At 49.6% G+C, this 27,747-nt stretch overlaps 14 protein-coding genes across 14 annotated transcripts; 5 read left to right on the forward strand and 9 right to left on the reverse strand.

Annotated features, from left to right (window-relative positions):
* Positions 1–690: 690 nt before the first annotated feature.
* On the forward strand, positions 691–1,740 carry MGL_0773 (uncharacterized protein; the record flags this gene model as incomplete). The annotated part of the gene is made up of 1 exon (XM_001732128.1): positions 691–1,740. The coding sequence occupies one exon, from the start codon at positions 691–693 to the stop codon at positions 1,738–1,740; it is 1,050 nt and encodes a 349-aa protein (XP_001732180.1).
* Positions 1,741–2,153: 413 nt separating this feature from the next.
* Positions 2,154–5,798, forward strand: MGL_0774 (uncharacterized protein; the record flags this gene model as incomplete). Its single annotated transcript, XM_001732129.1, has 1 exon — positions 2,154–5,798. One exon carries the CDS (start codon positions 2,154–2,156, stop codon positions 5,796–5,798), a length of 3,645 nt encoding a protein of 1,214 aa, XP_001732181.1.
* Positions 5,799–6,103: 305 nt separating this feature from the next.
* On the reverse strand, positions 6,104–6,769 carry MGL_0775 (uncharacterized protein; the record flags this gene model as incomplete). The annotated part of the gene is made up of 4 exons (XM_001732130.1): positions 6,104–6,143; positions 6,187–6,218; positions 6,264–6,304; positions 6,346–6,769. 4 exons carry the CDS (start codon positions 6,767–6,769, stop codon positions 6,104–6,106), a joined length of 537 nt encoding a protein of 178 aa, XP_001732182.1.
* A 957-nt stretch (positions 6,770–7,726) lies between these two features.
* On the forward strand, positions 7,727–8,348 carry MGL_0776 (uncharacterized protein; the record flags this gene model as incomplete). The annotated part of the gene is made up of 2 exons (XM_001732131.1): positions 7,727–8,143; positions 8,175–8,348. 2 exons carry the CDS (start codon positions 7,727–7,729, stop codon positions 8,346–8,348), a joined length of 591 nt encoding a protein of 196 aa, XP_001732183.1.
* Positions 8,349–8,499: 151 nt separating this feature from the next.
* On the reverse strand, positions 8,500–9,972 carry MGL_0777 (uncharacterized protein; the record flags this gene model as incomplete). The annotated part of the gene is made up of 1 exon (XM_001732132.1): positions 8,500–9,972. The coding sequence occupies one exon, from the start codon at positions 9,970–9,972 to the stop codon at positions 8,500–8,502; it is 1,473 nt and encodes a 490-aa protein (XP_001732184.1).
* A 1,141-nt stretch (positions 9,973–11,113) lies between these two features.
* Positions 11,114–11,761, forward strand: MGL_0778 (uncharacterized protein; the record flags this gene model as incomplete). The annotated part of the gene is made up of 1 exon (XM_001732133.1): positions 11,114–11,761. One exon carries the CDS (start codon positions 11,114–11,116, stop codon positions 11,759–11,761), a length of 648 nt encoding a protein of 215 aa, XP_001732185.1.
* Positions 11,762–12,104: 343 nt separating this feature from the next.
* Positions 12,105–12,873, reverse strand: MGL_0779 (uncharacterized protein; the record flags this gene model as incomplete). Its single annotated transcript, XM_001732134.1, has 2 exons — positions 12,105–12,743; positions 12,772–12,873. The coding sequence occupies 2 exons, from the start codon at positions 12,871–12,873 to the stop codon at positions 12,105–12,107; spliced, it is 741 nt and encodes a 246-aa protein (XP_001732186.1).
* A 190-nt stretch (positions 12,874–13,063) lies between these two features.
* On the reverse strand, positions 13,064–14,799 carry MGL_0780 (uncharacterized protein; the record flags this gene model as incomplete). The annotated part of the gene is made up of 2 exons (XM_001732135.1): positions 13,064–13,483; positions 13,783–14,799. The coding sequence occupies 2 exons, from the start codon at positions 14,797–14,799 to the stop codon at positions 13,064–13,066; spliced, it is 1,437 nt and encodes a 478-aa protein (XP_001732187.1).
* A 300-nt stretch (positions 14,800–15,099) lies between these two features.
* MGL_0781 (uncharacterized protein) lies at positions 15,100–15,927 on the reverse strand (the record flags this gene model as incomplete). Its single annotated transcript, XM_001732136.1, has 1 exon — positions 15,100–15,927. The coding sequence occupies one exon, from the start codon at positions 15,925–15,927 to the stop codon at positions 15,100–15,102; it is 828 nt and encodes a 275-aa protein (XP_001732188.1).
* A 307-nt stretch (positions 15,928–16,234) lies between these two features.
* MGL_0782 (uncharacterized protein) lies at positions 16,235–17,407 on the reverse strand (the record flags this gene model as incomplete). The annotated part of the gene is made up of 2 exons (XM_001732137.1): positions 16,235–16,453; positions 16,478–17,407. The coding sequence occupies 2 exons, from the start codon at positions 17,405–17,407 to the stop codon at positions 16,235–16,237; spliced, it is 1,149 nt and encodes a 382-aa protein (XP_001732189.1).
* Positions 17,408–17,686: 279 nt separating this feature from the next.
* On the reverse strand, positions 17,687–19,240 carry MGL_0783 (uncharacterized protein; the record flags this gene model as incomplete). The annotated part of the gene is made up of 1 exon (XM_001732138.1): positions 17,687–19,240. One exon carries the CDS (start codon positions 19,238–19,240, stop codon positions 17,687–17,689), a length of 1,554 nt encoding a protein of 517 aa, XP_001732190.1.
* A 343-nt stretch (positions 19,241–19,583) lies between these two features.
* MGL_0784 (uncharacterized protein) lies at positions 19,584–23,291 on the reverse strand (the record flags this gene model as incomplete). The annotated part of the gene is made up of 1 exon (XM_001732139.1): positions 19,584–23,291. One exon carries the CDS (start codon positions 23,289–23,291, stop codon positions 19,584–19,586), a length of 3,708 nt encoding a protein of 1,235 aa, XP_001732191.1.
* Positions 23,292–23,824: 533 nt separating this feature from the next.
* Positions 23,825–25,310, reverse strand: MGL_0785 (uncharacterized protein; the record flags this gene model as incomplete). The annotated part of the gene is made up of 5 exons (XM_001732140.1): positions 23,825–23,932; positions 23,979–24,106; positions 24,345–24,527; positions 24,574–25,147; positions 25,200–25,310. 5 exons carry the CDS (start codon positions 25,308–25,310, stop codon positions 23,825–23,827), a joined length of 1,104 nt encoding a protein of 367 aa, XP_001732192.1.
* A 693-nt stretch (positions 25,311–26,003) lies between these two features.
* Positions 26,004–27,625, forward strand: MGL_0786 (uncharacterized protein; the record flags this gene model as incomplete). The annotated part of the gene is made up of 2 exons (XM_001732141.1): positions 26,004–27,426; positions 27,459–27,625. The coding sequence occupies 2 exons, from the start codon at positions 26,004–26,006 to the stop codon at positions 27,623–27,625; spliced, it is 1,590 nt and encodes a 529-aa protein (XP_001732193.1).
* Between the last annotated feature and the right edge of the window lie 122 nt (positions 27,626–27,747).

Genomic DNA, 27,747 nt, shown 5'->3' on the forward strand with positions numbered 1-27,747 from the left:
TCAGCTAAGTCCATCATCACGATGCAGCGGCCGCCCCGGCCCGTGTGCTGGCATCCACGTGGAAATCACGTAAGCAAGTATCCTTGACACGCTCGTGTGTGTGTGTGTGCTTGTTATGAGCGAGTGTGAGTGTGTGTTGCAACGCGTCAGCGTGGGCAAGTGTGTGTCGGAGAAGCACGCGCGATCCATCTTGAAAGGGGGGGTGTGGAAATGCGACGACGCGATGATGACTATGTAGATGGCGCTGAGCTAGATGACTCTGATGAACTTGTTGAAGATGAGTCGGATGATTCCGACGAGTTCCATGCACTTCCTTCGCTTCCCAACGCGCCTGTGCGCACGGCACTCGCTGAGCGCAGCAGCAATAACACTAAACGCAAGGCTGATGAAATTGATGGCAGTACTTCACATGGTCCATCACGCCTAGGGTCTTCCAAACGAGCGCAAAATCATAAAGCAACTGCCTACAGCTGGGAGGCTGCGTACCAACGTTCTTGGGACCATGTCCAAGAAGACGAGAGCGGGAACCTAGAGAGCGCCGTGCGCCAAATGATCGATATAAATAAACGCAAAAGGTGCGTTTCCAGTGCATTGTAATGTCCTTACAAGTGCAGGAGTCTGCGAGACAGTGTGCCGGTACAACGCGGTATTATTCGGCATTTTGTCTTGATCCTTGACCTCAGCGAAGACATGTCAGATCGCGACTTACGGCCTACGCGTTTCGACTTGACGCTTCAGCTAGCGCGTCAGTTTGTGGCAGACTACTTTGATCAAAATCCAATCGGGCAACTGGCTATTTTGTGTGCTCGAGACGGTCTTGCTGAGCGCCTGTCGCTCATGGGTGGGAATACTTTCGATCATGGCGCGGTGCTTTCGAGCCGACGAAAATTAGAACCTCGTGGCGAGCCCAGCATCCAAAATGCACTTGAAATGGCACTCAGCTCACTCACGCATTTACCTAGCTCAAATACCCGAGAGATCCTATTTATCTCGGCGTCACTTACTTCTGTCGACCCAGGGAACATATACCATACTATCGATAAGCTTGTCGACGAGCACATCCAACTGTCTGTTATTTCACTCGCTGCAGAAATGCATGTTTTGAAGGATGCATGTGCGCGCACTGGTGGCGATTTCAATGTTGTCATGAATGAGGATCACTATAAAGAGCTTTTGATGCAACATGTCCCGCCGCGTGTTATAACCGAAGCTTCTTCATCGTCTCATTTGGCGCATTCCAATGAATGCGACTTGCTCGTCATGGGGTTCCCTCGACGAATTCCCTTTCATACACCAGCGTCATTCTGCGCGTGCCATGGCCGTCTTGTGACCGGAAGCCGGTCGCTTTCCTATGCTGATCGTGGCGCAGCTCCTGCAGGCTATACGTGTCCTCGATGTGCGTCCAAAGTGTGCCAAGTTCCAACTGATTGCCCCACATGTGGCATAACCATCATTATGAGTACACACTTGGCGCGCAGCTATCACCATCTTTTTCCTGTACAGAATTATGAGCCTGTGGCTTGGGAAGCAGTCTCCACTACGTCTCCCTCGAACTGCTTCGCATGTGCATTTCCTTTTCCGCCTCGTCCTTCTAATTTGGATGAAACGTCACATGTTGTGATGGACTCGACATTGGCCCCCTCCTCCAGATATATGTGTCCAAAGTGTCATCAACATTTTTGCCTCGAATGCGATGCATTTGTCCAGGAGCAATTACATACATGCCCTGGCTGCACATAAAGAGTCCTATAGCTAGTGCGTCTGATGTCTGATCATGTGTTTCTCTATCGATGTGAGCTCAGCTCGGGGTGTAGCAATATTTTTTGGGAAAAAAATTGATATTTGATAATGCCTTGCCGCAAGGCCCCTGCATTCAACACAGCCTTGAGTCATGTGGAGCACTGCGTGCTCGCTTACGATACGCTGTGCATCTGCGAGGAACACCGACCTTAGCTAAAGTATATTATGGAGGCGCAGAATGAGTGTCTGATGCACTGCCTTTCATTCCATTTACTACGCCCAAATTCGCGTTGTCTTCATCTCATCGTTCCCCTTTTTCTGCCCAGAAAAATCCTATTGTTCTATACGCAAAAGTGTTCTTTATTGTCAACTGAGCCTGTAGGACTGGATTTACCAATTTGACATATCCAGTCATGTCTCATCTACCACAATCTCTTGATGGTGGTGACCGTGTCTATCACGAGGTGGCAGATGGTAGCCATGAAGGCGACCTCTCCAAAGACACCTTTAACGAGGTGATAGACAACGCGGATGTACACGAAGAAGAAATACCACTTCGTAATATGGAACATCCTGCGCCACCCATATTGTCAGCATTGTCAGGTTCACCGCCTCCCTCATCTATGCAGCCTTCTGCGACAGTGCAACAACATCAGGGACCAGACGTTGCTAGCCCTGAAAGTCATAATGAAACTCTTAATCGATCACAATCTAGGTCAGCACGTATTTTTGTGCATACGGATGGTCGCGGTCCTACCATTACGCTTTCGCAGCCACCCGTCTCACCTACCGCAGCCGATTCATCAACGTTCCGCCCAATGCACTCACTAAAAGAATCGACCGGAATCAAGCGTGCCAATCATCCAGGCAATATTAACTTGGAGGGACTACAACCCAAAATTCCGGACGTGCTCGATCATGATGAAACCGACATGGACAACCAGCTAGGACGCACAGGCGTGGTGGGAGTCCACAGTGACGACCATGACCGTCTCGCAGCCTTGGCTGATGAACTTGATGGCATGGATAGTGAAGCAGTCTCAGAGCAGCCTTCACCTGGCCATGCCATTATACGTGACGAGGCATTTCTGCCAGGTCTTGCAACTTTGCCCCCAGGAGAGGCAGATCCCGAAAAGGTTCCAGTTGGTCTTGATGATGGGGGTCTAACAACGCCGGGTACTACTTCAGATGGCTCGTATGATCCAATGGATGACCTTGATAACGTCGACCTGATTGAGGGCGAAACGGACGGCATGCCATCCAAACCACCTCGTTCTTCACGAAAGAAAATTCAAGATCAAGGAAAGACAGGCTGGAACAAACTTCGTCGTCTTCTAAGCGTTGGTGGAAACGACCGAAATAACGAAGACTTGTCAGAAAAAGGTCTATTCACGTCAGAAGCCACAAACTTGAAAAGTGTTCCTGTAAAAACGTCATCTGGCATTCGTGGCACTCGCCATCGTAAACGGCCGAGTGCCATGGATCGTGAGGCCGCGAAGCTGGTGCGGGCTCATAAGCTTTTGCATGGTCGTGCTGATTCCGAGGCTAGTGACGATGAAGTGGATCACATACCTGACATGAACCGGGATCATTTACCTGATTCCGAAGTCAGTACACCCGACGCCCTCGAGACGGCCCAGTCTATGGATGCGCGCCCTGCTGAAACAAGTGGTGTTCTTGGTCAACTTCTCAAACTTTATGACCAACAAAATGAAGAAGAGTCGCGTGCGGATGAGTCACAAGCCCCTGAGTCGGTGATCACGTCTGAAAATGGGACTTCCCTTGGTGGCGGACTCAATTTGATTGGCCATAATGTGGTCGATGCGTACGGAAATCAAGCAGCGATTGAGGATGTGGATCCAAAATTACTGAAGCAGGCTGCTGCATCAAAACGTTCCTCGGAATCTTGGCGTGATCCAGCGAAGCAGTCCATATATCGCACAGGCGGCGGTCTGATCAACCTGGCCAACCAGAATATCACTTTAGCTTCAAGTGTCGGCCAAAGCGTTGTCAAAAATGTGGCAGCAGATGTCGGCTTGGACGTCATGGACGAACGTCCCAAAGCAGCGCGCTCAGGTGCTGGCACTATCGGTGGTTTGATTGCCACTACAGGTAACTTGATTGGCGCTGTGAGTCCATTGCATGCGCAGCTAGGGCCGAATCCAACTCGAGCTGGCTACACACTGGACCGGTATCTGCTGCCCGACATGAACGAAAAGACTCTTCGACGCACGGCTAAGATTGTCGCTGAAGCTGCTCCTGTTCCTAAGAAGATGCGCGCCGCTCAGTCTTTGACAAGTGGTGCACCTTTGACGCCCAATACGTTCGCCGCATATGTGCAAAATACCAATGGTACCAATCCGTACTTTCTTCAATCAGATGGCAAGTCCGTCGCTGGCAACTCTGCGACGTCATCCCTCAAGCGTAGTGGCAATGCTGTCGGGCATGTTGGGAAGCAGCTGTTACATCGAAAATGGCCATCGAGTTCAGCGTCTGACGACAAAGCAGACTACTTTGCGAACGCAAATCCTGAAGAAGTCGCAAGGAGAGAGTGGAAGAAAAAACTGCGTCGTCGAAAGATGCGCAGCAAAAAGCAAGAAATTTTCATTACGATGCATGTTGCTGCAATTCTAAAACGGCAGGAATTTCTGCTCAAGCTTTCACGAGCATTGATGATGTTCGGTGCCCCAACACATCGCATTGAGCAGCAAATTCAATCCACAGCAAATGTGCTTGAAGTTAATTGTCGATGCGTGTACTTCCCGTCTGTTATGCTTTTGTCGTTTGGCGATGAAGCTACTCACACATCTGAGACCAAAATTATCAAGCAGGGCAGTGTTGTGGACTTGACTAAATTGACGGACATGCACTCGATTTACTGGAAAGTCATCCACGACAAGATCGGCGTAGAGCAGGGATCCAAGCAATTGGATGCTCTGATGCGCCGGAAGCCACTGATACCAAAATGGCAGCTTGTTATTATCAGTGGTCTTGCTTCCGGTTTTATTACTGTGGGTGAGTGGGGCTTCAAAGGCTCGTTGCTCGATGCTATCGCATCTGCCTGTCTCGGTGCCTTCATGTGCTTTTGCCAGCTTTCGACGACCTCTGAATTGTACTCGAATGTATTTGAAATCGTATTTGCAACACTCAACTCGTTTATTGCGATGGGTTTGCACCATATCGGTCAAGTTCATGTGAATGATCAAGTTCATTATGGTCGCTACTTTTGCTATAAGGCGGTTGTAGCAGGATCAATCGTGCTGATTCTACCAGGTTTTATTGTCCTGACAGCTGCGTTAGAGCTTCAGTCCAAAAACCTCGTATCAGGCTCAGTGCGTCTCGTGTATGCGATTATTTATTCAGTTTTGCTCGGCTTAGGCATCATGATTGGTGCTTTACCGCTAATGGGAAGTCGCACTTTTCAAATTGAATGCACAGCTCGTGACGATTTCCCTCACTGGTACAACACACCACCTGGTCAGTCTGGATCTCCGTCGTTTGCATGGGCGTTTTTGACTGTACCTGGCTATGCCACGCTATTATCTTTGCGCAACCAAGCCAAAGCAACACGTAAAGAGTTCCCTGTGATGATCTTGATTGCCATCTGTGGCTGGCTTGTCAGCAACTTTGCTATGATTGCGGACAATGTAAATTCAGACTGCATGGGCAAATCAGATGGCCATTGCCCCGTCCCCGAGGTCCTCAAGGACCATACGTATTTGTACTCGGCTATGGGCTCATTCACGGTTGGCATTCTATCCAACATCTACGGGCGCTTCTTTGACGGTCGCAGCTTCGTTGTATCTGTGCCTGGTATTTTATATCAGCTGCCTACAGGTATGACGGGCTCGCCGGATCAGGCGACTCTATGGAATCTCGCTAAGAACCCTCAGAGCAACACAAGCGCTCAGGGCTCCGAAGTAACCTCTGGTCTCCAAATTGGTGCTCAGCTGCTGAACATTTCTCTTGGTATCGCCATCGGTCTGTTTGCCTCATCACTTTTGATGTTCTTCCTCGGTGGCCGCAAAGTTCGCGGCGGCGGTATGTTTTCGTTCTAAGCCTGTTTTGGGTTAGCTGTCACCCAACAGTAGCCCTATGGGTTTTAGCATACCACTACCTAATTTTTATGATCGTATCTCTGCAAGTAAATATCAAAATATTTTAGGAATGGCCGAGACAGAATGAGTCTTCACCGTAGGATCGTTTGAGCAACAGGTTACTCAGTATTTGTCGCGCGCTAACATTTTATCATGACTAAGACAAGAACCGAACATTGTTCTATGTAGGATAGAAAAAAAGCAGTCAGTGAACATGGTTCAGTAAAATTTGATCTAGTCCAGTGATGGTGCTATCACCTAGCTGCTTAATGGTGGTCATGATCGATCTTTTGGTAACGTATACCACTGGTTATGTCAGTCATCATTTTTGTAACCAAATGATACAAACCAGTATGGGCACGGCTTGGGTTCGGGCTTGTCCTGACCCAGGTTAGTTCGGCCAAACGATCCAAGTCAGTCACTTACCAAGTTGATGAACACGCGAGGATGTCCTAGCGGTCCATCACCTGTGTGATGTTAGTCGTAGTAACAAGGTGTATGCACGCACCACCATCACAAGAAGTTACACGTTCTTGAGTAAACTGAAGTGGGTAATTGTTGATTAACTCCATGGCGGAAAGACTCTGCGGCTGAGAACTTGGGTCCATCTGTTCGAATCGAGGTCCCCTCATAGCTTCAGACTTTGGTCGTTGAGATTCGCTCCAAGTTTCGTAGCGGTTGGGAGCCTGTTCAAAACCATACTCCTTGACGGCCTCTGGCATTTTAGGACGTGCAATAGGCGTCTCAACTCGGGACACCATGGCCTGGTCTGCAACCCTAGGACGAACAAATTCGCCTCGGCTCATTGTAGCTGTCGGCATATCTTTAGTCGGGAGCGAGTCGAAGCGGATTGAGCATGAGTAAAATGATCGCAAAGATTCCGTCTGATGCCGAAGCGCACGAGAAGGCGCAAACAAAACTCGACTGAGCATGGTTCCTCAGCGATGCCTGTCGTCGTAACGTTCATAGGAGTGACAAGGCGGCACACTGAGGCGTGCCGCTCGACATCACGTGACACACCTTCACGAGCTCCTCCCAAATCGAGCGGGCAGTGTTGAAATGAATTCTTCACATTATTTACATATTTGCTCGTGAATTGGCGCTGGGCAAAGCCACACGCGTACATAAATTGTTACGTTGTGCAACTTGCGCACCAAGTTCCGCGATCAGCATGTCGCTTAATGAAAACAATGAATTGCAAGCAATGAAGAGCAGTGAAAGAAGTACCGTAGCTCTTCCTCCCGCAAAAAAAACTAGCAAGCAGTGGAATGAGCGGATGCAGCAGCGTCAAAAAATGTTAAGTATTAAGACTCGCGAACGTGGGATGAAACAAGCCAAAGAGGATGAAGTTGAGCGTAAGCGCCAAGTTCGCAGGGAACGGGAAGTAAAAGCTGCTGAGAAGGAGCGCTTGGAATTCATGGCTGCAAAGGTATGTACGCAACGCGTCTTTTGTTCTTACACACACCTTCCAACTTGTTTTGTATATGTATTGTAGATGAGTGCAAAGAAGGCTTTAAGACATGCACGCAGGATGGGTCGTACGAAAAAAGTGGCTCATTAACTTTCCTCACTGCCTTTTGGAAAGTACGTATTTCTCACTCTGTAGATTTGTATCATATGGTCCATATTCTCATGATTTCTCGCGATTTTTCTTCATCAGATTGTATCATCCTTGCAACGATTTTCACATATGGCAGGAAAAGAGATGCCGTCGCTTGTGAAGACATTTCTTGTATGAGCCAGACTACGCATGCGTGCTTCCGCGCGTTGTGTTCATTTCATTTCTTCGGTATGGAAGTGGTTTTTGCACGTTTTCACAAGGAGTTTTACCTCTCCACAATGGGGACAATGTCGCTGGGCATAGCCAAGTTCGCTTGGGACGACGAATCATGTCGGAGAAGGCAACTGCCAATAAGCTGTATGATGCTGACGCTCCTTTTCTGGTAGAATCATATCAACATGGCGCTGGCTCATTCCAAACACAGGAGTCGCTGCCGTCGTACTCGTACTCGAATGACCCGCATATGCCTGGGCAACTCCGCTCTTGGGATGATGCCGCGCGTGCACCGCCGGTACCGATTCGCTCGCCTAACTCAGGTCCACATGGTCATGTATATGCGAATGTAGACAGCGATAATCCCTATCTTGGAGTAGGTGGTGCGCCTTCTGTCACACCTGCACCGCTCAATGCAACAATAACAGGATATGCGACAGGCCTGGGCTGGGAGTTGAGCAAGTTATGTGCGATTGCATACGCGATTCCGCCATTTTCCAGTGTACTTCTTCTTCTGTACGAGACACAGAATGTATGTTATTTCTCATCTGTTGACGTGTCAGGATCTTGTCCGTTTCCATGCGTATCAAGCGGGTTTTGGCGGTGCTATCGTAGTTGTCGGTGCCTGGATTCTCAACTATGTGTTTGGACTGCGCTGGCTCGTTTGGCTGTTGACACGTTTGTTGCTATTTGCATCATGGTATTGCGGGTACGTCTATACTTCCTATTTTCACTGACAATCGCAGCTACTTGGCTCATCACTCTGCGACTCTACTGGAGCGCGACCCATTCTTGCCCCTCTTAGGCCACTACGCCATGCAATGCGTAGGCGAGGAATAGAGTCCCTGTATGTAATGCCTCATACATCGATCATATACCAACCCAACTTTATTTCATGTGCTGTGTTGGAGTCACTTGACGACTCACAAAGGCCGATGCGAAGAACACTAGCAGGACAGCTAGAGCCACACACAACGGTTTGCGGGCATAGCTTGATAAAGGCAAAGTGTATTCCACAAATACGACTTTGCTGTTCATGAAAGAGCATTTCGCGCGCGAAATAGATACGATAGGGCGTCCCACTGTGTCCAGGTACGTTGGATACGTGCTGGTCTCCATCGAGTCTACCTGGAAGGGCAGCATTACTTGAATATCGGTTGCACCCTCAGGAAGAGCAATCGTGAGATTAGCCACATCAATGGCGGCTGTCTTGGGGGAAATCAGAAACGGAACGGCAATGCGCGTACGCCAAGGTTTTGCTGGATTCCAACGAGCAATACCGTGCTGGCTCATCCGCTCATTCCAGCCAACAGTAAATGAATAGTTCCACCCACCAAGCACAGGAAAGCGTGGTCGGATATCTAAACGGCGTGGCATACCTAGCATTTTGGGTGTCGGTGACAAGGATGAAGTCGACACATTGCCTGTTGCATCAACGAAGTACACATCTTTTGCGCCAGAGGGGAGATAAAGCGGAAGAGATTGAACCTGCGAAACTCTTTCAGCCAATGGATTCATGTGCATGTTGATCATGTGCAGGGAGCGGCTGAAATGGCCCTTGAGTTTGGGCCCGACGTTGCGCAACAAAATGGAATCTTGTGTTGCCATATTATCACCCCAGTGGCTAACTTCAACATGTCGTTTGTAGTCCACGAATGCAATGACAGGTCTGCTGTAAGTAAAGTGAACGCGTCCTTGAGCAACAGGTTGAGACTCCAGCGTGTAAGCACGGACATCGTTGAACGGACCAAACTCGACAGTGTTGTCATTACGCTTAGATCCCACAGAAGAATCAATAGTGATAATAGGGTCAGGTGTGCGTATTGAGACAGACGCAGACGACGTAGCGTATGGCGTGCGTGGCTCGGCATCACCGTTCCATAGCAGCATTTGGTGCTCGCCCTGTTCCAACTCTTTCGGCAACGGCGATGTAATGTGCAAAAACACAGCGTTTACTAGTAAATTCACTGCTTTTACCTTCTCCATGGGTACATCGATGGCATACTGGATCGTATCATGGTCAAATTCCAATGCACCCAAAGGAGTGATTTCGAGGTCCAGTTCTTGACTGTCGTCATCCTCTTGCACCAGCGATGCTGTAAGCATCGATAAATGTTCATGCTCGTACTTAGTGAGGTATAGAAGGTATGTTGCAACACCATTTGTACCAATCTCGGCAGGTGTTGCCTTGATCTCAAGGTTTAGGAGACCCACCGCACCTCCGAGCTCCATGATCTTGGAGAACGAGTCTTGCGTCCATTCTGTCGCAGCAGCGATACAAGCAGATAGACTCGTGAGGAAAAAGAGTCCTGCGTACACCAAGAAGATGGAGCGTGTCAGTCTCATGCACGTCACCAGCATTCTATGGTCAGACTTGCCCCTTGGTGTGCTTTAGCGGCCAGTGCACGACGCACCGTTCGGCCAAAGGAACCTGTCCAAGGCTCGTTGTGTGGGAAATCTGGAATTAATTTCAGGCATTGTGATTGATGTATGTCGTCAAACAACGCGTCACCTCCGCAACTTGCTCGCTTCGACATGAGCACTGCGAAACCCACGAAGCCCGAGACAACGACGGAAACCAACAAGACACAAGAAAAGAGCAATGCCGTGCCAACTCTTGGTGCTCTAGATGAGGACGATGAGTTTGAAGAATTCGAGACCGACGGTATGTATTATACATTGCGAGATTCTCAACCTCTTTCTCACACGCTTACTTCAGACTGGCCCGAAGAGGACACTATGGCTAGGACAAAATCTAATGAAACAGACACAGCGGGACATGCTACAGTTGCTTTAGATATGAGTGGGTCTGCTCGTTCAGGCGGCAACCACCTATGGGAAGATAACTGGGACGATGATGATATCGAAGATGATTTCAGTGTAGCCTTACGGTACGTTGCACTTAATCGCCAATTGAATCCGAGCATTGATACTGCTACTTATCTGTATCAATGTTGGGTTTAGTTCAGTGTTTAGGTCTTTGGTCTAACTATTTGCAGCGCTGAGCTAGAAAAAACCGATACCGCCCAGCCTATGTCCACGTGAGAGTGCTTGTTTCATTACCTTTCTAGTTTATGTCCGGACAGTATGTGCTTTACTTCAAGCTCTAAATGCACGATACAAAGTTCGGTATGACGGGACGCCCCTGATATCTATATATACGTATTCTGCAGACGTGTCCTCGTGCTGTAGTCGTAGTGACACTGTTAACATGCGACTGTTTGGCGAGCTATCCGAACCGCTTTTAACCATGTTGAGCATACTAGTGTGCAGATACAGATGTATGCAAGCGTGGATTCTTCTGCATCCACGCGTCAGCTCACTGGCTCCTACCCTGCTACAATTAAGAGACGCTATTAAACGACACTAGTAGAGTAGTATCTCAGCTGTGGTACAGAGAATTATTGTCACGTGACGTAGATTGTCAGGTAGTCGATTAGCATCATCACTTCGATCAACGTTCGGACGCCCTTCATCATTCTCATCCGATTTTGCTGCAACGATGTTAGCAGGCAAGAGCGGTGCCGAGGTGGGAGCAGAAGAACCTCATAGAGAGGCAGATTTTGCGCATGAATATTTAGAAAATGATGTTGCAAACGAAGGCCGCGAGGCCGATGCTGAGGATGCTGACATTGAGGCTATGAAACGGCGAGTGGCTGAAATGGAGGCTGAAGCCGCTAAGCTGCGCGAAATGAACGAAGTCGCGGAACGGGACATATCCGGAACTGCATCAGCTGCATCTCATCCTAGTGAAGAAGAGAAGATGGAAGTAGACGGACGCAGTATCTACGTTGGAAACGTGGATTATGGCGCCACACCTGAAGAAATTCAACAACATTTCCAGAGCTGTGGCACCATAAATCGCGTTACTATTTTGTGCGACAAATTCACTGGCCATCCGAAAGGATTTGCGTATGTTGAGTTCGCAGATTCTAGCTTTGTTGAGAATGCAGCCGTGCTAAATGAATCACTTTTTCGCGGCCGTCTACTAAAAGTCACGCCGAAAAGAACTAATGTGCCAGGAATCACTACACGTGGACGTGGGCGTGGACGTGGGCGTGGTGGCTTCCGCGGTGGTCCTCGCGGTGGTTTCCGTGGCAGTTTCCGAGGTCGTGGCTCTTGGCGTGGTCGCGGTCATGGTTGGTGGTAAAGATTATTGATTCAAAGGTATACAATTTAGTCTATTCCATCATCATCTACTGTCATTCCTGATCTCCCACATTTTTGTCTTCCTTTTTTTTTCTTCAACTTAGTCTCATGTATTGTCATGTTTCGGAATGCTTCCGCTCTGTCATTATCGCTTTACAGTCGAGCCTCATGCTCTGTTTATACGACTATCAAACAAGACCGCTTTTGCGCACTGCGAATTCTGAAATGGATTAAAAATATGCTCTTGAAAATGGTGCGAAGTGAGAACTCGTAGCGGAAAACTATACACGAATTACCACGGAAAATATGAAGTTGATCATGCGCGACATTGGTCGCAAACACAATTATGACATATGCGAGCTCTCAGAACGTGATACACATTGAGAAAAATTTTCTCCTATTTCTTTGGAGATAGCATCAACTCTTGCCTTGGCAAATTTTGAATTGGTCAGGGTCGATGTAAGTTCATCCGAGTTAGCTCGGTCCTCCGGTTCTTGCTTATTATCTCCTTCTAAGAGCCACTTGAACTCAGCCGGTAGGTTTTCTTGCTCGTCAAACCAGCCTTTTTTCTTCGCGATGGTCCATAACAGTTGCACAGCCTGAAGCAACTGTGATGTCTGCGATGCAGAGAGAAAAGAGGGCGGTAAAGATGGAGACTGACTTGCCATGAGTGACGTGCTGTCAGGCATACCATCTCCGTGAAGCTGTTTGTTTAATAGGTCAACTTCCGCGCGGAGCTGAGACAACTCTTCCTGCACATGGTCACGATGGTTTGCTCGACTTCGGCTACTGCGGTACGTCTCACCTAAAATGATGGTGGCAGCTACAGCAAACAAAAATCCTTCCGAGATAGCATTAGCACCGTTAGAAATAGCCTTGGCATCATTTAGGGGGCGGATTTTGTAATTCTCTGAACCTGGCAACAAGTTTTGTCGGAGTCGAGCTTCAGTCCGGTGCATATGCTGGGCGAGAGCAATACAAATCTTTTCATTAGTCACAAGGAATACATACCCTCCGAAAAGTTTCATGATGCGCAGCCTGATGCTTGATTTGCGTCGCAATTGGTTTCGCAAGTGTGCGAATTGTCAACGATACAATTTTCGCTGTTGCCATATTGTTTAGTGGGGAAGCCGACAAAATTCCGTAGCATTGTGGTTCCCGGCAATCGCCTATCTCCACATGGTCCGTGGGCAGATCAAGATGCACTCCCTACGACACAATCTACGCGCGGGCTCAACGAATTCAAGACCACGTAAGCTTATTTGTCTAAAGCAGTCACCAGCTATAAATGGATGGCACCGCGCTATCCTGACCATTGGATCGAATTCAAGTCAATACCCTCTTGAACCATTTCCCAGAGAGGGCTCAAATCACGCAGGCGCTGAACCACGGCGACAATCTTGTCGCAAACAAAATCGACTTCCTCTTCAGTTGTGAAGCGCCCAATGCCGAAGCGAAGACTCGAGTGTGCATTCGCATCGTCCAAACCGAGTGCGCGCAAGACGTACGACGGCTCAAGCGAGGCGGATGTGCAAGCTGAACCTGACGAAAGACAAATGTCTTTCAATGCCATCAACAGTGACTCGCCTTCAATGTACTGAAACGTGAGATTCGTGCAACCCGGATAGCCGTCTGGATCACCATTCAAAAGCACCATTTCAACACGAGACATAATATTGTCGCGAAGACGCTTTGATAATGCAGACACGTGAGCGTGGTCGAACTGTTATTGTCAGTCAAGTCACAAATTTTCACTCGAGCAAGCCGAGGAAAAGAGAGGAGAGCTGCACATGGCATCTCAAGTTCCCTGCAGTAGCTGGTCCACTTTCATGGACAATCAAGAATTTATCCTTACTAGTCTGTTAGATAGAGCATGCGATCAAAAATATGACCCAAGCCCTTCGCCTAACATGTCAAACTAGTAGGTAGCATGTCTTTGAGGACCAAGTGATGGTATCATCATTGATGCCATCTGGCCAAGTGCTCCCACAAACTCTTCCCTTTACGGATATAAATACGTACCGCCATTTCCTTTTTCGCCAGACGAGCAGCTTCACCAAAACCGACCACAAGGGGCGTTGCCAATGTGCCACTTCTGAGGCCACGTTCTTGACCACCACCACTGATCAATGCATCAAGACGCACGCGAGGACGGCGACGTACAAACGCGGCACCAATTCCCTTTGGTCCATACAGCTTGTGACCTGACAAGCTCATTAGATCAATGCCAGCTTCGTTTACGTCGATGGGAATTTTGCCCACTGCCTGTGCGGCGTCTGTGTGAAAGAATGGCTTAGGCATTCCCTTTCCGAGCTGTTTGCTAAGCTCAAGTCCCTCCGTCTTAAGAATCTCGCCAATTTCTTTGATAGGCTGAATAACACCGATTTCATTGTTCACGGACATGATAGATACAAGACTGGTCGTTGGACGAAGCTCTTTACGAAGCATGTCCAAATCGATTTTGCCGTTCGACTGCACGGGCAAATAAGTAACTTCAAATCCTTGCTCCTGCAGATTTCGACAAGAGTCAAGAACACACTTGTGCTCAGTTTGCGTGGTAATGATATGATTTTTTTTCGCACGGTAGAAATTTGCCACACCTTTTAAAATCATATTGTTGCTCTCCGTTGCACCGGATGTGAAAATGATTTCTTTAGGATCGGCATTTACAAGCTCAGCGACATGCTTGCGTGCCTTATCAGTGGCTGCTTCCGTCTCCCAGCCATAAGCATGTGTACGAGAGTGCGGGTTCCCGTACTGTTCAACGTAATAGGGCAGCATAGAATCCAGAACTCGAGGATCCACTGGTGTAGTGGATTGAGCATCCATGTAAATAGGGCGCGTTGCTCCTCTGTGAGAAGCTCCTTTACCAAGAATTCGTTCCACAAGCTGGTCATTCGAAAGTGGACCATCATCTCCTGTTTCATTCAACGCCACAGACGGCACAGCTCGAGACGCCGATGATGGAGTCACATAGTTCCGCGTAGCACTTTGGATAGCGCGTCGCGAGGTCAAACCAAACGGTAAAGGCATCTTCATGCTGATACCTCTGCGAATCGCTGACACCATCATAATCCTGGTGGTGGTTAGGGGCGGTAAGGTCTAATGGCGAGCAGGTTTATGGACGTATTTAGCTTCGGCCGAGTATGTGTAAAGGCGTCACGACCTGGTAGTGCTTTCTTACACACAGGCCAAACCAAGTGTCGTGCGGAAAAAGTATGAACACAGAAATGCACGTTGGTGAGAAGTCCTAGGCTAGCAGGTAACATGGTGCTGCCAAAAGAGAATACAGATCTGTAGAAATGAAGGATCGTACGCTTTGAATCTCTAGGCGTTGAATCAGAAAGTTTCCATGTCATCTGCTGGTTCAGGTTCCATCTGACGCAGGGTAAGCGATTGTGCCAAGCAAATACGTACCTCGGCTGCATCTGGAAGTTCGAAGCCTTCTTCTGTCTGGTACAATATAGCTTGAATTTGTTTGAGTGTGTCCGTCTCTGAAGCACCAGCCGGGTTAACCAACTCTTCACCATCCTCCGTGGGGCGCACAAGTTCTCCAAGGCGCTCTTGGAGAACGACTTCCACATCACGCAGTTTGCCGAAGTAAAAATCGCGTTCACGCTCTAGACTGTCAACGCTAAGCTTCATCTCATCAATTTCGGCAGTGAGTTGCTGAATCGTCTCATTTGAAATCATGGCTGCAGATGGGCCACGCGTTCCAGCACGTGGAGCCATCGACATACGCCTAGGGCCAGCACTTGAACCAGTAGCAGCAGCACCAGTTGCTCTGACTTGCTGAGGCGCGACAGAAGGGCGTGGTGCAACAGAAGGGCGTGACGCTGCGGATTGGCGTGGCGCTGCGACGCTAGGCCTGGCACGTGTACCACCAGCGCCAGACGCCGGTCTACGACCTGGTGAGCTGGCAGCAGGAGTGCCTGGCTGACCAGCACGCCGGCCTTCTGCATCGTACATGCCTTCCCCAGTATAGTTCAAGTCCCAGAACTTTTTGATCCACTGCAAAAACTCAAGGTTGTCTTGCATCTTACAACGAACAAGTCGCTCGACAGGGATTGGCTTATCAATTCGATTTTTGTTGAACACATTTTGTAGTACTTTGTAGTTTGTAAGAGACTCATATTCGTGCTTGGCTCCGAAATTTATACGAGACATGGGGACATTGCCTAATCGTTAGTATGTATGGGCGCTGATTTCACTCGACTTACCGTAAATAGAGTCAATAATTTGTGCATATGCTGCCCCATTTCCACACTGCTCTACCTTAGTGTAATTCAATGTGAGCAGTTCATTCAGCCACGCAATCAGCTCTGTGCGAGAAGCTGACATGCTGCTGCTTTCCAGCCTGCGAGTCGTCGGCAACCAACACCGACGATGAATGACATACACACCCCAAAGCACAAGGCTAGCTCCAACGCGCGCTTCTCACGTGATTGAATCCACGTGAAGTGTTTTCGCCCTTCTAAGGTATGCTATAGACCCAAATAACAGGCGTTGTGGCAGCACGACCTGTAGTGGCCGCGATGCCAGGGCCCAGGGATGTGGAAGTATCAGTGCCGCTGTATGCAAGCATTGGCTTGGAAGGATGCCAGGCAAGTGAGTTGATCGTTGTAGAGACGGGAATGCGGTGTACAATCCTTTCGCCAGCCAAAGAGATCTGTAAATGTCGCGTTAGAATGTCCTAAGTGTGTTAGCAACAACGTACCAAAGCGACATCGGGATCTTCGCCACCCACAGCAAGCCATTCTCCATCGAACGAAAAGTCGATTGTACGAAGTGGAAATTTGAAGTCGGAGAACACGCGGGAGCAATCCCATAGGGCCGAATCCCAAAGGGCCAACGTGCTATCGGCTGCAGCAGTGGCCACAACCCGTTCCGTAGGGTCCCATTTAACGCAAAATATTGCTGCTGGATGTGCATGGTGGATCATGACTTGCTCCCAACATTGCTTCAATCCGTTCGCAGCTGTTGAGGCATCTGCTTCTAACTCAGGGGTATCTGGAGCGCGAAGGAAGCTAATGGTACCGCTGCCCATGGGTAAGAGCAACATGGAACCATCAGGCGACCAAGCAAGCTCATTGATTTCTTCGCGATCAATAGAGCCGTCTTTGATTTTATGCAAGAAGCAACCTTGATCAGCATCAATCAGACTCACGGTCTCGCTTTTGTCGCCAACAGCTAAGAAGCGGCCTTGAGGATGATATGCTAAATTGATATTAGAGCCAGGTGTAGATATTACTTTTGTAGAGGAAGGCGCGCGTAAGTCCCATACTCGTACAGTTCGATCAATTCCACCAGTCGCAAAGAGGTGTGGGTCGGTGGGATGGCATGCGATCGCTGATATTTGGCCTGAGTGCCCTGTAAATTCAGTTGTTGCACGCACATCTGAGCTTCTTTCAGGGTTCCATGCGCGCACAACATGATCACTGCCACAGCTCATCAGAACATCACCAGTAGCGTTCCAGGCTAAGGCACGTACACCGGTGTTATGTCCGCCTCGAAGTTCTTTTGGCGGGCGCGCAGACGTGAACGGAGGATAATTTAGATGCCGTCGCGTGAAGAATGACGCATCGGTCGGCGGATCTTCAAGCTGTCCGATCCCACGATAGGCTTCGCGCCCTGAAGCAGCTGTCATAAGTCGCCTGGCGTATCGGAAGGTGGTATCACTGAACTCCACACGCCCCGTGTTCAAGCAACAGTTAGTACGCGCTTCGAGTTCATTGCAGTTGAAAGCCTGACTAGCTAGTAACTTGGAGCAAATTCTTTCAATTCGGCCGAAAAAAAATTGTGCGGAAGGTCTTGTTGGCACATGCTCACATTCACATATATTTCGATAGGCACGAACCAGAGCGACCGGGGTTAGGACAAGAGAGTGTGAGAAATGAAAAATTGTGATGAGACTACATATACAGTGTTATTTTCCAGAATCCCACGCTAATGCACGAAGTAACTGATGGGAGTCTGTAGGTAAGACAGCGGGTGACTCGATGGATTGATGCGTCGAAGGATCGTTGGTATCACGAACATTGGCCAACAAGGTATCAAGCCGTCGCTGAGCCGTGGCAGAGGATGCCAAGTCAGCACCAGATGTAGCATCTGAGAGCGAGTCTGAAAAAGAAGCAAGACCGGCTGAAGTCCGCTCATGAAGTGCTTGTGCGGCGCGACTAGAGACGCGCCGTATATATTCATCGGACAGCTCATCGAGTTGTGCCACAGCGTGTAAGCGGCGATGGATTTTGTCCACGTCGTATTCCAAAGTATGTAGGCGTGCATCGACTTCAGTGCCATCTAGACTGGTATCCCTGGCAATGTCCGAGCTTGTTTGCGATGCCACAGCATGATTCAGACTCTCGGTCGACACAAGCACAGATTGTGCGAGATCCAATTGGCGCTGGGCATCTTCATCAGCATCTTCCCACGCCCAGCTCAGAGCGCTTGCATCAGTGCCATGAGCACCCATTCGCGCACGTTCTACTTCATCAGCAAGAGCTTGCTCTTCGTCACCGTCTGCAGAATTGAAGGCACTTTCGTCAGACTGCGCGCGACCTCTTCGACGTGTTGTAATCTGCTCGCGAAGTTGAGTTGCCATAGCTTCTACTGCTTCGGATTCTTCATCAATTCTCTGGATTTCAAATTCGTGCTCTTTCCAGGATGTGAGCTCATTACGTAGTTGCTCTAGCATGCCAGACAGCTGCTGCTCAGCGTGTCGATTTGATTCATTACGAGGATGCGGCTGTAGAGGACGAGATTGATCCTTTTTTGCATGTCGCAGCCAACTGATACCGATCAAACCATCATTCAGGTCGCGAAGTGTGTCTTGCATTAGTTTGAGGAGAATAGGCGAAACTTCAGCAACATGTTGACGGTCTTGCTCCGTAAGTTCTCGGGACGCTTCTGGCGGTATGGGTGCGAGTAACGACAAATCTGCATCATCTCCAGGATGAGTTTTCCCATGTCTTCGTCGCCTGCCGATGCGGGGGGGAGGGGCTTCCGCCAGGGCTTGCGGAATAGAGCGGTGCAACGTCCAATTCAGCAAGTGCTTCATGCGGACAACAGGTGGCACCTGATCAGAGCAGTGCTTGTACAACACATCATCAGGGATATCATCATGGGGGTATGCTGGTGCACCATCACGAAGACTGGAGACCCGGCGCAGTCCTTTCACACTCATACTATCACGCCGCACACGTGAGACGGGAGGACGTGAGCGTGCAACTTCATTCCGACGGCGTGACCGATCCGCAGCTGGCTGGCTAGGTCCTGCGACAGCCTCGTCTGCAGGAGGCTTCATCCGAATAAAAATAAGGTCGCCTGCGACCTCTTCGCCCATAGTATTTCGCGGTCGACGCTGCCGTTTATTCGGTAGAGTGGCCTGAGCCTCATCAGCTAAGATGTCAGAAAAAAACCTTTCAGGTACACCCCTGTTTGTGTTCAATGGCCTGTCTGGACTCCGACGAGCACCAGACATGGTGCTCTGCGGTGCGTCGTAGAATGCCAGAACCGCTCCGACGCGACGACGCTGTGAGCGTAGACGACGGCTGCACGCGTGGCGCGGCGTGTTTGGGAGATGAGCGTGTCTATCACGTGATTTATCCACATCACCTTTGCATGTTGTGTGAAAGTAACGTCAGGTGTATTCTGACTCGCAGTGCAGTGTAGGTCTGACTCGGAGGCCGCGATAGTATCAGTGCATCACTCGGTCAGATGCACAGTTCCTTCATTCTACATCGCACACAGGCACAATCATATATCAGACACACGGCCACGAATGGCGTTAAAGGCCAACCAGATAAAAAAAAGCTATGCATCCATTAACTGAGGGGATTTTCCGATGCATAATGGTCGAGCAAATCAACAATTCGAGAAGTGAGCGATTCAAGCTCTTGCACTTCATGCATCGTTAAAGGGCCGACAGGCGGGATGGTCGGGTCAGCATCCTCCTCATCGTCAGAAAATGTGTCGTTGAGGACATCGGAGGCAACAGGCTCGATAGAGGACTTTTTTGCCGTCAGATTTGTGAGGGGGATCTGAATGCCCTCCAACACACGGAGTATACAGGCATCCATAACAGACTTGATGCGCTCGACGCCATCCAACGCATCATAGTCACCGGTGACAGGGAGCCACGAGTCACAGTCCAAACCTTGTGGGGAAGCCCGCGCCTCCGTTGCACCGAAGAGCATGTACGACAACGGATCAATGCGTGTACACGTGCGCATGAATGTCATGGCGTGTCCAGCAGAACCAGTCATCTGCGAAGTGTTACGCACTTTCTCAGCAAAGGCATAGATGTCCTTATTGGGCATTGATGGTGATGCAGACATCTTTGCCTTGTCCTTTTGGAATTTGGCACTGCACACACTGGACGGGTGGATAAAACACGACTTATCCTGTGAGGTACGGAACGTTCGCTCACCCGTGCGTACAGCAAAGTTAGGTGACGACACCGCAATAAGCGAAGCAAGCAGTGCCGTACTGTGGGCATTAGCGTTGAATTCAGGGTCAGTTTCGCGAATGCGCCGGCGGTAGCGAGGAGGGACGCCAGCGCTGCTACGAATGAGTTGAATCACGTTGGCCTTTCTAAGACTCTGGAACAGGTTCTCTTTCACTTGCTGAATCTGGAACATGGTCGAGCGACTCAGCATGTTTTGATACAAGAATCGATTCGCTTGGCTCGGATGTAACGATAATAGTCTGTTCCACTCATAGTACGCGTTGAGGACGCACAACGGATCTGAACGGAACGTTGTGGGGCACCAACTGTTCTTAATTTCGTTGGCCTCCCGTTTTAGATGAATAGGCGCCATGAACGGATCCCGGTTCGTCAAAATCGCCGCAAGTGACAAGACAGGATCCAAGCAGCGGAAGAACGCACCATACAGACACATTTTTCCGATATTAACATCGACTGGCAAATGCAAAAGCATTTTGCCGAGCGACGTGAGATTTGAGTGATAATCCAGAGCGCCAATCCGACCAAGATCAACCATGGCTGCCTGCACACGTTCGGACGCGGGTGGTTCGATCGTGGATGCAAGCACGTCTTCTACCTCCATACCGGGAATGTTGAGTGCCTTGATATGCATGACGACATTACTGAGGTCGAGGCGCTTCATTTCGACCGTCTGGCTTACACCCAGGCGATTGTAGCGCGCCATTGACAACAAGCCGTAATACTCACCAGACCGATGACGGCCTGCGCGGCCTGCGCGCTGGTTTAGGTTGGACGTGCCGACCCAGGCAGACACAAGACTCGACAAGTGTCGTTCAGGATCGTACCGCTTCTCCTTCACACGGCCAGTGTCAATCACATACACCACGTCTGGGATCGTCACGGACGTCTCTGCTATGTTGGTCGATAGAATCACGCGGCGAATATGAGGATGTCGCACAGGCTCAAACACAGCCTGCTGGTCAGTCACAGGGACCGACGAGTGGAGGATGTGGATCTCATACTGAGAAGAGTCATCGAAGCACACACCCATCAGAGGGTATTCTTTCGAATTCAAGAGCAATTGGTGCACGATCTTGATCTCGTCCCACCCGGGCAAAAACACAAGCACGTGTCCGTCACGGGACCGTGTGAGCACGTAGGCGATCAGCAGAGCAACTAGTGGATACGGCAACTCCAGATTGTCAATGATCAGTTTGTCGTCTGAGCTGCCAACAGAGTCGCTGATTCGGCCACCGTGCTCGATGATCTCACGATGTACATAATCACGAACGCTCTGCTCGTGCCAGACCCACCCCCCTTGATTCAACGGAAGAGCCAGCTCTTGAAGTTGTTGATAGATTTCGTCAAAGTAGTACTTTTGTACAGGGAAACTCCGACCAGGGATCTCCACCACTGGTACGGGCCGTGCCGAAAATCCTTCAAAGTACTGTTGAAACAGTTTCGGATCCACGGTCGCACTCATTAAAAGCAGTTTGATCTCAGGGCATCCACGTTCCCTACGGTCTTGGAGAACACGCTTGATCACAGCCAACAGCAAGTCGGTCTCAACATCACGTTCATGCACCTCATCCATAAGTATATGCGTCACATTGTCGAGAAATGAGGTGCCTGATGCATCCTCTAGTGCCGACTGCAAACGCCGTAAAAATACACCCGTCGTGCAGAAAAGAATAGACCCATCCGGTTTGGGCATCTTGCTGTCAAACCGCACTTGGTATCCGACCGAATCACCGACACTCTCGCCCCGCTCCTTCGCAACACGCTGTGCCACACTAATGGCTGCAATGCGACGGGGTTGAGTACAGATAATATTACAGCGTGACCCTTGCTTGCGGAGCGTAAAATCATCCAGCAGAATTTGAGGGACCTGCGTCGTTTTGCCAGAGCCTGTAGACGCCATGCAGACAGTGATAGGGTTCAACTCCGTTTTTACAAGAATGTCGCCAGCGTGCTGCATTACTGGAAGCTGCTCACGCGCAATCCGAAGCGACTTGACACGTTCGTCCGTCTGATAAGCATTCAAGTTTTCTAGCATTTGTTGGGACTTTTGTTCATGCTGTTCATCAGACAGTGCATGTCGCGTCGCATCGGCCTTTTTCGTTGCAGGTGTTGCATCTGGAGGTGATGAGAGCACCGCCGTGGTTCGCGGACGATTTGCATACAGCTCACTATCTCGAATCGTGTCATAGAGATGACGCATCTTTTCCTCCAATTCATTTGACACACGAAAATAGACCGGTGGCGCTTTGCCGGCAAGCTTACTCCGAGGCATTTGCAAGTACTTGACCCACATGTCTCGATATTCATCAGCAAGTGTTGTCGCTGTGTTCAAGTAAGCCGCATTTTGTGCAGTTTTCTTGTTAGATTCAAGTGATTCGCCGACTGGGGTGCCTCCAATGCACATCGTGGCCTTCCATCCATGAATCAACACGCGCCGTCCACGAACTTCATGTGCCTCATGAAATACCACATCTGGCGAACCAAAATGCCCCTCACGACAGAAAAAGTCGATGAATTCACGAGCTTGTTCTAACGAAACAGATGTGCCATCGAAAAGGGCAGCAGTGAGCACCTTAGAGTTGCCTTTGCCACCGGAGCCGAAGATGCCTGGTGGAGGGTGTGCGATGAAATCGCGCTCCAGGAGCAGGAGCACACCGTGTAGAGCGGCTGCTTTTTCTGCCTCTTTTTGACTTTTCCCATCGCCCGTCGCAACGATGTTGTACTCTTCGTCGATGACAAGGGTGGAACGAATGACTTTGTGCGACTTGCCATGGTAACGACCCTCGGCAAAACGAAACTCAGGATACGAGCCGGTGCGAGACTGAACATAGGCAAAGACGACGTTCTTTGGATTGTCGAGCCATTGGGTCTTGGCCAAAGCTACCAGATGAGCCAATCGAGCTTTGATTTCGTCAGACGTTTGAATCGGGTAGGAAAGGACAGGGAAATCGCTTGCTGCAGATTTTGAATGCTTACTAGGACTGGTCAGTTGCCTGAGATGAACAAAGACACGCCAACAATACCTACTTTTTTTTCCCAAATTGAGGCATTCTCTCCCTGCCATGACTCGCGCTGCTCTCGCCTCCACGCGAGTTCGTACTGCAGGTGTAGCGCGCATTTCTAGTATGAAATGCACGAAACTCAGAGCCGCCAGCCATAGCAGGGAAAGCGACCTTATTAAACCTTAAGGGATACGATGTGAACCAATTGAAAACTAACACTGGAAGCGCGCGATGTCGCCTGAGAAACGAAACGTACTGTACCAGATGTGTTTGAAAGAAATGAGGCATACACAGTGGCCGGGACAATACTCTGCTTCGTTCTCAGGCGACAAACGACGCTCCACAGTGAGACTTGAAATCGGCAAAGCTCTAAGGATAAAGTAAGAAGGAAGCCTCGTCGCAAAAATCACGAAGACAGTAAGTAATACGTGATGCAGTGGCTGAGCACCTAAAGGTTAGGGCTGTAGTAAATATCCAATCAGCGATTTTTCCATGGACTGGGGCTAAGGCTTAAATGTATTGGCTCAGAATACAATCCTATTTTTAACCCACGTGCTGCAGAAAACGTTGGCGCACAAAGACGTATGCACAACGGTTAGTCGCACGCGAGCGCAACGATGAGCGAGCCTATTGACACCCCGAGTGCTGAGAAAAAGCTACTAATGGCGTGAGACATCTCATGTGAAGAGCGAGTGCATATGACCTGGCGTGTCAGGAAGGAAAAAAAAGTCGGCGGTTCACTGACTCACCTCGAATGTTGTCAGCAACGGCGGAAAAGTTGATGTGTCCAGCACAAGCCACTGACTAGCTTTCCTTTGTACGGCTGCGAAGTTAAGATACCCCGGCGGTAATGGTTCAGGGAGTCGGTATGATGTGCCTAATTCAGTAAATGAGACGTTTGTAGGGAATGTGGTGAGGAAATTGGGATCATTCGGCACCTCGAAATGGGCGCGTTGACCCGCATCAAGGAGTCTTTCGGTGCGTTTGTACGAGTACCAGGTGTCATTGAACGAATCAAGGACATAACTGGGCTTGAATGTGGCTTTGTATCTCATTTTTTGGCACGCGTGAATGTAGTAGCCTTGTATCAGCTCGGCCACGCATATGACACGTACCCATATAGTACCAGTGCAGCGAAGAGATTCGACGACTCAGTGCTTTCGTTAAACAGATTTCCACCATTGCACTGATTTTGCCTAGTTCCCAATCAGCGTAGGCAGGCTCGTAGAAGAAGTACACACTGCTCACACAGTGGGGCAGAATATCAAGCACACCTACGGCCAACAATTGGCCCTTGTCTGATGAGTAAGTACACACAGAGTGCTTCGTTGGAGTGATACATACATCGGTACTCGTGATGGTATACGCCAAAGAATGCATGCGCTTTGTCCTGTCCATCACCCTCATCAGGAAATGGTGCGCGAACAAGAAACTGTTCCCAGCCTCGGCGAGAGCTGATTTCGTCTTCGGCTTCTCGATGTATATGCTTCTGGTAGCGGCGAAACAGTGCATACTTTTCATCTGTAGATGTTGCTCTCCGAAGCGAAAGTTTGATCCGTTCGTTGGGAATGCTGTCGTATGGTGCTTCCAAAGGCGGCCATGACGAGTCTGACAAATCCACGATGTCGGAGGAGTCATCGTGCATGACCAAGCGGACATGGTGTTCAACGTCGTAGGCACCCGTGGAACCCCACTTGCCCTTCCAACGAGCAGGCTTTGGCCGACCACACAATGTCCAGTACAATTGATTCAGTGCGCGGCGCTGCGCTTTCGACGGCCGGTACGCCTGAGCATCGAGCCGGATCGTATGCTGTGGGCAGCAAGTCCTTGAATTGTCTGGCTTGTACACATAATCTCCTGAGCGGCGCCATCCATGGTCAAGTAACGTCTGATAATGATCTGGTTCAAGACGGTACGCCTACACGCGTGAGTGAGCCGCAAGTTCCTTTTACCATTTCATGTTAACATACAAGAAAACCGTACGAGAAGCTTCTTTCTTGTTTCTCCTGATTTTCTGCACGGCAGTAGCCGCATGACGACCGATTGTATCCGATAGGTAGACCCAAGCTGCGTCCAGGCATGCTAATTAGCTCAAATGCGCGCAAGTCTGGAGGGTCCGACGAAAATCCGTGCGCAAATTAAAGCCCACCTGTGGCTACTATCATTAAAGAAATGCCAGAGTTTAAAAAATATCAGGGCCCGCATGCACTCTCTCCACAAACTTGTTATGTCGCTTAATAACTTAAAATTCGCCGAGAGGGTGCGAGTTTTGCTCGCTTCTTGAATCCTCCTCTATGCCCAATGACTCGTCACACAGTACAGCCTCCTCTCGTAAGCGGCGTCGCTTGCCGTCTGTCCGGTATCGACGTCATACGCAAGCGAGGCGTTTGTCTGGACCGCGCCTCAAACGACATGAAGAAATTCTTGCGGATGATACTCTAGAAACACAAGTGCAAAATGACATGTCTCCATTCCCAGCGACATTTCGCGAGCAGGTCTCGCGTAGAGGCGTGTCGCTAGTAGCAGCTACCTCAAAAACAGTCTCACTGAGACTTATGTGCATGCATATCGCTGCAAGTCATTTCTCCTCACATGTATTGCCGGTACCGCAACAACCTGCTCATGGACGAGTTGTCGCTCGGCAATCTGAATATAAAAGCGATACTCTTGGATTCGATGCAGAGAAGTCCGTTTTTTCTCGTCCCATTGTAAACTGTCAGGCGAATGCAGTGAATGAATGGATATGGGAAATCAATAAAGACATACTCAAGCACATGCCGCCTTCATTGGCAGACGAATTTTTTGATCAGATCTGCTTGCATTCGCCATGGGCACTCACGAAGGATGTATTTTCGCAGTATTTCCTCCCATCTGTGGGAACAGCGTCGCAGCTACCACGCGTTCGCACGCGCTTATTTTTTCCTGCTTCTCTGCCTCTATTTTCACAGGATGTGAAATGTGCGCCGCTGATGCTAGCTACACTCGCTGGAAGTCTCGCGCTGGCCGCGGATGCATATGCGCTAACATGGCAGATTCGCTCGCTGGAACTGCATGGACTTACACGCTTACCAAGCTCGTCGATCATGCGTCTACTCAAAGCACCGGCAAACTTCCAGCAAGCGTGGCGCTTGCACCGTGTTTCATTGCCTGGCTGCCTAGCTGTGGATGATGCTACGATCTCGACCCTAGCTCAGGCGACGGGTCCAACGTTGCAGTACCTGGATATTACACTTACATCAATTACAGCTCACTCACTTGTGGTGCTGGGCGAAGCATGCTCATCGCTGAGCACGTTGCGGCTGGCTTGGTGCGAGCAGCTTACAGAGGAGAGCACTTCACATGCAGTCAGTGAAGCAATTGCCAAGTGTGCGAATGCTCGTCAGCCTAGAATCCCATTTCAAAACCTCCAAAACCTTGATGTATCACATACACCCATTGGAGACGTGGGGGTTAGTGGACTTCTTCGCTTATGCAGTGGACAGCTAACGTCACTCGATGTCAGCTATACGCATGTGGCGGAAAGTGGCACACTCGACGTGCTGGAAATGAGTCTTCAACTTGGTGGCGCAAAATCTTTGTCCAAGGTGCTTCATTTAGGACTGTCAGGCCTTTGTGTCCATGCAGTATCGCTCGTCGCTTTTCTCCACGCTTGGCTCGCATACCCTGTAAGTGAAGAGCACCCAAACACTGGAGACGCCGGTCAGCTTTGCTCGCTTCTCTTGGACGATATGGTGGAATATTCGCGTCGAGAGCCTTCCTCGTTACAAGGCCGTCGTGGTTTGTCCGGCGATACACTTCATGTCATCGCACAGATAATCGCAGATGCATGCAAGACTCAAAAGCGTGTGTTTGAGCGTGTGCATATGAATGGGGATAAGCGAAGTGCCTATGTACCGAGCCATTGGTCTCTTCCTGAGGATGTGCTACGCCGATATAAGCGCTGCACGTCGCATGCTGCAGTGCACATGCTCATGAGAAGTACGCGCCGTTTAGCGTTGGGCGGCTTAGACTTGTCATCTTTCGCATTCTTGGATTATGGCACATGCAACGGGGAACTAATTCTGCCAACATCGAGCACAGCGCTGAAAGAGCTGTCTTTACCGGCTACGTCTCTTACTGACGATGTTCTCCAGCATTTTCTTGTACCGCTGACGGGTGCATTAGAGTCGGTTAATCTTGATCACACACAAGTTACGCGTACGTATGCACATAATAGGTGCTAATCACAGCAACATCGGTCAACGCGCTAGTGGCAGTAAATCCGTATCTTTGTTTGTTGAGTTTATCGCAATGCCGTGGCATTCCTGTGCGTGATCGGCGGGCGTACTGGGATCGCCATGCATCAACGTCGGAGTGTGCTTCACCTTTGACATGGAGTCCTGTATCATCACCATAGAAATCGTATATCGCTAAAAACAAGAGATGTTTGCAAGACACGCGGTGCGCGCTTGAGTAGGCATGTGTTTATGTTCACGACGTCATTTGTGTCCATCAATTGAGAATGGTCGAGACCGTCGT

The sequence above is a fragment of the Malassezia globosa genome (assembly GCF_000181695.2).
Source record: "Malassezia globosa CBS 7966 chromosome Unknown mgl_sf_1.2, whole genome shotgun sequence".
Taxonomy (NCBI): Eukaryota; Fungi; Basidiomycota; class Malasseziomycetes; order Malasseziales; family Malasseziaceae; genus Malassezia; species Malassezia globosa.